General features: G+C 37.4%; 1 protein-coding gene across 1 annotated transcript in view; it reads right to left on the bottom strand.

Annotated features, from left to right (window-relative positions):
• Positions 1–6,124: 6,124 nt before the first annotated feature.
• Positions 6,125–7,972, bottom strand: part of LOC111862028 (selenoprotein F) — a 13,289-nt gene continuing 11,441 nt past the window's right edge. Inside the window, exon 5 of the mRNA XM_023847078.2 lies at positions 6,125–6,867. Within this exon, the coding sequence (XP_023702846.1) occupies positions 6,760–6,867 (108 nt within the window). The 3' untranslated portion in view covers positions 6,125–6,759. The remainder of the gene's footprint in view (positions 6,868–7,972) is intronic.

The raw sequence follows: 7,972 nt of genomic DNA, 5'->3' as shown, positions 1-7,972 counted from the left end.
GTTTTTGCGGCTGTCAAGAGATGAACACGAGCAGTCTTTCTGTGTTTTCGACAGTATATCTTATACGTAAGATGTGAGGTTTATATCTTATAGTTTACCTTATGTGGCTTTCATCATGCAAACGCGTAATGTACCGGTTACAAACATAAACCTACCCTAACTGAAACGTACGTACGTCTGTAATACTAATCCAAAAGAGAAGCACAATAGATCATTGAAGGTCGCAGTGCGAGGGCCAATTTTATGGCTCAGCCTTCATACCATTACTCATACGTACGTCTAATATTATGCGCGAAAACGTGGATTCTGTTGAAGTTTTACTGAGCTAACGACCACAACCTTCAACGGAAATTTAAGATCCTCTGATTGGCTCACACTTATGTGATTCGAATAATTGCGATAGGTGTATTATGATCGATTCCAGTCATTTCCAGACTATCTAGTTCATGTAGCTCAGTGGTTCTCAAACTGTGGGGCGCGACCCTCAGGGGGGGGGGCGAAGGGCTTGAAAGGGGAGCGCAGCACACTTTCCTACAGATAAAAATTAAAACTGCCCTAAATGAATTAGAAAAGTAACAAAAAATAAAAATACATATAGAAAAACTTTTGATGAGTACAGGCTTTAATTATCATGAAATTCAAAATTACTAATAATTATTCTCTTTACCGGCAATTATAAAACGCATATGCCAGCGACAGCGTTGGTAGTACGGCAGCAGCCGCATCCTCTGAAATCCTCTGAAGTCTAGACTTTTTAAAATGCTGTGTGAGGAAATGGGTGCCGAACACACTACTCTGTTGTTTTTTTAGTGATGCTCGATGGCTTTCAAGAGGCAAGGTATTAAAGAGAATGTTTAAGCTGAGGCATGAGGTGTTCTGTTTTTAAATGGGGAAAATCACTCACTGGCAGACAGTTTCAGCAACAGGGATTTTTTATTGAAAATGGCTTACCTCCAGATATATTTGAGAAACTAAATATCCTCAACACTTCACTTCAAGGGAATGAGGAAACTGTACTTTCTTGGAATGACAAAGTGAAGGCATTCATGTGAAAATTAGAGCTCTGGAGAAACAGTATGGAAAATGACACACTAGACATGTTCCCTACTCTAGTGTCAATGGTACAAGACACTAATAATCCAGTGCTTCCAATGGACATAATAAGCTGCCTACTTGATCATCTCTAATGTTGGAAGTTCATTTCGAAAAATACTTTTGCACTGATTTTGATAAATGTAATTTGATTAAAAATTGATTTGAAAATGCTCCTGGGCCATCATCTCTGAAGGTAAATGAGCAAGAACAACTCATCGATCTCACTAGTGATACTTCATTACAAATTAAATTTAAGAAATTGTCTTTGTTGGAGTTCTGGATACATATTGGCAAGGAATTCCCAACTTTGAGCCAGAAGGCATTGAAGATACTGATTCCTTTCACAACAACTTACTTATGCGAGACAGGCTTTTCTGCTTTGGCAGCTATAAAATCAAAGTATCGTTCAAGGCTAAATATTGCTAAAGAAGTTAGAGTGGCCATTTCTGATATCACACCACGTTTTGATAAACTTTGTTCTCAAAAGCAGGCCCATCCATCACACTGAACTTTTACATTTAAATGTTTGATTTTCTTTGCAGAAAAAAATTAAATACTTGTTAGTTAAATATCGTTTCATTTCAATACATATTTTGGCTAATTGCAAGTGTTAAAACTAATTTCTATTGTAGGCCTAATACTGTGATACTTTAATTTTGAGTAAAAAACTGCTAAATAGTATGTAGAAAAAAACAAAATAAACTGAATAAAACGTCAAACATACCATGGCTTACATTTTGACAAAAAAAAAAACAGGCTGGGGGCCTGAGATTATTTTCTCTTGTCAGGGGGGGAGGGCTCAGATGTAAAAAGTTTGAGAACCACTGATGTAGTTGAATATAGATGGGTGTTCTGCATGTTTCCCTCTCCCCAATTGGAGTTTCACCCCCCCCTGCTTTAGAATACTTTAGGACCTGTTATCGTCTGTTGCTGTTTCCAACGCAAATTTCTACCAGAGGAAATGATTGATATGCTCAAGGACACAATTAGCAACCTCCTTACATGCAGGCTCTCCGGCATTCAAACTGCACATACCAGACCAAAAGTTTTAATTTAGAAGATGAACATGAACAATTCATGTTGTTATAAGGCTACTCAGCTTTGCTCTGTGATTATCAGAAGAAAATATATACTCTTTTCATTGACTATACAAATATTCTCTATTATTAAATTTGTGTGGATTCCAGAACACATGGGTATTGTCCTCAGTGAGATGGCAGATGCTTTGGCAAAGGAGAGTATTTGAAAAGGTGAAGCTCAGTACTTGATTCCTGTCATAGACTTGAAGAGCTATTGTAAGACCAAAGTGAAGCCTCGCCATAGCTCAAGCAGCGGCCCGGGTTCGATTCCGGGTCTGGTCAAGTGGGATTTATGGTGGACAAAGTGGCACTGGGGCAGGTTTTCCCTGAGTACTTCGGTTTCCCCTGCCAATCTTCATTCCACCAATTGCTCCACAATCACCCTCACCTATCATCTGGGGCTGGTACAATAGGCCAGAAGTGGCCGCAGGACAATGGACTTTGTCCCACCCCACTAGCAATAAAAAAAATACCAAACTGAGGGTAGCAGCCGAGGAATGGTACCGAGAATCAGGAACACAAAAATGAATATGTCAAAAACGTATTGTGGTGCTGCAAGGAACTCATGGAAGAGCTCATCCATAGGCTGTGTCCACATTAGGGAGCTGAGCTTTGAGCCGCAATGTCGCGAGCATTAAACACGTCCATAGTTGGCGAACATAACTGTGAGCCGCATGGAAAGTTATAACATGTGCTCGCAACTGGGCTCGGTTTGAAGCTTGGCTTAAACCTCAGCTCGCTAATGTGGACACAGCCCTAGGTTTTCTTATGAACTAAAATAACTGGAAACAGTGGGAAAATGATGCACATTTTATTTCTCAAGGATCAACATCTAGAATAGTTTATTTATAAAGCAACAGTATCAATAACATAATATTTCTAAAGCAACATCAATAACAGCCTGTCTACTGGAACACCATTTTGGGGCCCAAACATTCACACTAAATATCTGTTTGAAGGCATCCATGTACAAGGCTGTGAGTGCTACTCTTTTCTTCTTGCTTCACTTTGCAGAATGCCACATTATCTATTGTTTGCATGTGGGCATCTGTTGGACCTATGAAGCTGCAGCAGTGAGTCACATACAGATACTGAAAGCTAGCATTTTGCAATATTTTGTAGGGATGCCATGAGTCAGAGATTATTGGCAAGAGTTTCAGCAATTTGACTGAACACTTGGACCAGAAATATTTCCTTTGTCTCACAGCAGATACTGCTTAACAGCCATTGCTGTCAGACTACTTCACCAGGCTGAATCTTACTTTCTGGTGTCATGCCATGGCCTTTAATAACCAACACCTGCACCAACTGCTGCAATTTGCATGTGCAGACTCTTCACGTATAAGTATTCCAGTCAACAGTAGTTTGTGGTTAATGTCCAACTGTGGGGTGCACTCAGAAACCAGTTACCCATTTGGAGTCTTGACTTCCTGCCACTGTTCTTTGATTGTCCAACTCCACTGGATGCCAGTGCCAAAACAGAGGTTTCCTGGGTGCTCGTTATGACACACACTAACTAGGCCACGCATCACTTACTTCCAGAAACTTCATGCTTGCTTCTTTTTCAAATGTAAACTCTTGAAATTACAAAGACAACTGAAGAGTGACTAAACTGATGCACTGATGCTTGCTTCTTTTTCAAATGCCAACTCTTGAAATTACAAAGACCACTGAAGAGTGACTAAACTGATGCAATGTAGAAAACTACCTCTTTTCATACAGTGTATGCAAGACACCTACACCACTTGCACACATGTATATTTCTTTCATTTCTCAAAGGAAGAACAAAGAAAACTGAGAAGAGCACAAAAATTATGGAAGACAGTAAAAGGTTCACATACAAGCTAATTTTGATCATTCTATCAATTTCAGTGCTTAAGAAAATGTAATGAAGGGATTCTCAGCAGGTTATCTATTACATCAAAATCCATACTGATGATCCCCAATAATTTTGTTCACATTGTCTACATATAGGGTTAATCATAAAGGAATACCTGATGTGATTTTATACAGTCAGTTTTATCCACCTTCAATAAAACAGGCACAATAATAGGTCCCTCCCACTCTTATGCTGTCTGCTATATGGCATAGATTGGATGGGACAGTAGTCAACAAACAATGGAACACAACATAAGATGGAAGAATTCTAGAAATACAGACTAGTAGTATATTATTAAAAGTAACAGTACTTATTTTGAATTGTTTCATTTTTGGTCCGTTACACTATCAATCACAAAGTCAGTAAAAGTCCGTTGAGTGTAACAATTTATAGGTCACTCTTTATCACTTCTGCCTTACATGTTTCGGTTTAATATAACCATCATCAGAGGCACATAGTACAAGCATGAAAACACTGCCGTTGTTTAAGATGTACACAGTCATGTTTGCTGCGTGAACGCTGCTACAATACGTTGACGTGTAAAAGCACAACACTTGTTAGGATTGTTGAATGCACATTCAATTCTCGTATTCATCCGAAACTGCCCTCAAGTTAAAACGCCAATGTTAAAATATTTAAAATTTAAAACATTTGAAGTAAAATGTTAAGCTCCTCCTTGTTAATTCGTCCCGAAGATGGGAGATGTCAGCTTGAGGATATGTGGCTTATGGTTAGATGTTTCCTATGTGCTGCGTGTTGTGTACTAACTACATCTAACCATAAGCCACATATCCTCAAGCTGACATCTCCCATCTTCGGGACGAATTAACAAGGAGGAGCTTAACATTTTACTTCAAATGTTTTAAATTTTAAATATTTTAACATTGGCGTTTTAACTTGAGGGCAGTTTCGGATGAATGCGAGAACTGAACGTGCATTCAACAATCCTAACAGGTGTTGTGCTTTTACACGTCGATGTATTGTAGCAGCGTTCACGCAGCAAACATAACTGTGTACATCTTAAACAATGGCAGTGTTTTCATGCTTGTACTATGTGCCTCTGATGATGGTTATATTAAACCGGAACATGTAAGGCAGAAGTGATAAAGAAGTGACCTATAAATTGTTACACTCGACGGACTTTTACTGACTTTGTAACAGTACTTACTTACTCGTGGAGCTGAGCCCTTCTGGAGGAGCTGCCAATTCTGCAGCTACTCAAGAATTTCCCAGCATTTTATGGAACCCAAAGGTTCATTACCATATTCACAAGAGCCCTCCACTGGTCCCTATCCCAAGCCTGATCTATCCAATCCATACCATCCCATCCTATCTCTCTAAGATCCATTCTAAAATTGTCCACCCACCTATGCCTTGGTCTTCCCTGTGGTCCCTTTTCTTCTGGCTTTCCCACAAATATCCTATATGCATTCCTCGTCTCCCCCATTCGTGCTACATGACCTTCCCACCTCATCCTCCTTGATTTGATCATTCTAATTATATTTGGAGAAGAGTACAAGTTATGAAGCTCTTCATTATGCAGTTTTCTCCAACCTCCTGTCACTTCATCTCTCTTCAGTCCAAATATTCTCCTCAACACCCTGATCTCAAACACCCTCAGTCTATGTCCCTCCCTTAATGTCAGAGGCCAAGTTTCACACCCTTGCAGAACCACAGGCAAAATGATAGTTTTGTATATTCTAATTTTTACAGTAACTTACAAAATATAAGAACAAATGAACAAGTGAATAACACCAATAAAGCAAGACAATCAGATGGAATTTTAATAAGCCTGCGAATGGCTCATTCATAGCAGGTAGATTGCACACTGGAAAAAGGGAGGAGTTAAGCTAGAACTATTTTGGATATAGTACCAGACAATAATTTGGAAAAGACCATCACACGCAGTTTAGGTAGTATCTGTGTTTCAGAGCTACCTTCACCAAGGGATGATGGGGGGAGACACAAAGGACACATATGCTAACGGGTATATTTATAAACTGAGGAAAAGAAGGTTGCCATTTACATAAGCGTGCCACTAGGGCTTAATGCAATCAATATACACAGCTCATACTGTCACAATTCTTTATTCCAAATAGGATGAATAGATCTTCATTCAGAATGTCATGTTTCATCTACTGTTTCAGCAACAGCCTGGTGATTTACACTCTCCAATCTTTCAATTGCAATATCAACCTCAAAAGACCTAGGCTCAGATATTATGGTTCAATTTTTTGTATTTCAGTTTAACATGTACATTCAGTAGCTGACAAAAGTAACACAGAAGCAAGTAATCTACAGTGATATCCCTCAAATGGAGACTGGAACAGGACTGGATTATATACATTCAAAACAATAAACCTATTTGAATGTTTTACACTATATTACAAAACACCAACCATACAATACAAATTTCTCTCTTCATCTTTTTTTTTAAATGCAGATAGGTTCTTTATGCAGTAACACTGTGAAGCGTCATTAGCTGAAATCTTTGCTGGAATCAAATGTACAAATCTGAATTTCAAGTAAATCTGAAAAAAAAGAGTATTTTAAAACGAAGGGAAGCCAGTAAAATAAATACATACAAAAAAATTAAACTGAGTTAAATATTTATGTATAAGTAATATATGTTTTTGCATCATTTTCTCACATCATTATTTAAACACCTGGTAACCTATATAAAGTTAACTAGTTAACTGTCAGCTATTATATCATATTTGTTTCTAAGAAATCGTTTTCTTCACTGTCAGACAGCAAATGCATTTTCAGGAATTCTTCCACTGAATCTGTATTCCACTTATCTATAGCAAGCACCTGAAAAAATTAAATGTGTCAATAAATGTCTATACTAACCATTAAGAAAACCAAACTTCTCGTAAATACTTAGACAATCTAATACAGGATCTAGGGAATGCAATGTAATCATAACCAGTTACAGGAAATTAAAAGCTACAAATTTTGTGAATATCTCTTCAGCATTTCTCAAGTTGAAGCACACAGACTGACACACAAGGAATGACACGGAGATATAACCATTTCTATAAGCAATACTTCTCAAACACAGTGCAAAGAATGCATAATAATCTGTCAGTTATTGTAAGCTATGTATAATATTGTTGAAGTTTCTTTATTATTAATTATGATAAGCATAATGTACAGATCAGACATAGCGATAATTTATATCCTCCTACCTCCTCCATAACATTGTATCAAAATAGTGTTTACTATACTGGTATTAAAATTTTTAATAAATTACCACCTGAATTAAAAGAGCTTGTACAGAAACCTTCTTATAAACTGGAGGAATTTTATTGTATGAATGGTTAATATGTTTTTTCATTTAGCATTTAAATTTTATTGTATTACAGTGGAACCCTGCTTAACGAGCACCTCTCAAAATGAGTAATTCGCATAACGAGCAAAACAAATTGTAAAAAAATGACTCGCTTAACGAGCGATGTTTTGCATAACGAGTGACAAGAGACGTCCAGATTGTGCGCTTGCTACATCAGTCTATGTTTAGCACTCGTTCCGCTAGCATCTTAGTGTTGCTTGTGATCACACATTTTTCCAAACTTGTGTTCAGGCATATTATTTGCGATTTTTTTTGTGCAAAGTTTAATAACCCTTGCAAAAATGTCCCCGATTTTTTTTTGTTTTATGCAAATCAAATCTGCATTCCAGGTTGGTTCATTCCACATAGAAGAAAAGATGAAGATGATTCACGCTCCTTAACAATGAATATATAATTTTCTTTGGATAAACGTTATACATAAAATTTTTGAGCATTTTTCTCGGAATGGAACGCATTATCGTATTTTACATTAATTTATATGGGAAAAATTGTTTTGCTTAATGAGTGTTTTGCATTACAAGTAAGATTCTGGAACGAATTATGCTGATTAAACGAGGTACCACT

Source organism: Cryptotermes secundus, unplaced genomic scaffold, assembly GCF_002891405.2.
Source record: "Cryptotermes secundus unplaced genomic scaffold, Csec_1.0 scaffold181, whole genome shotgun sequence".
Lineage (NCBI taxonomy): Eukaryota > Metazoa > Arthropoda > Insecta > Blattodea > Kalotermitidae > Cryptotermes > Cryptotermes secundus.
This window is presented reverse-complemented; position numbering and strand designations above follow the sequence as displayed.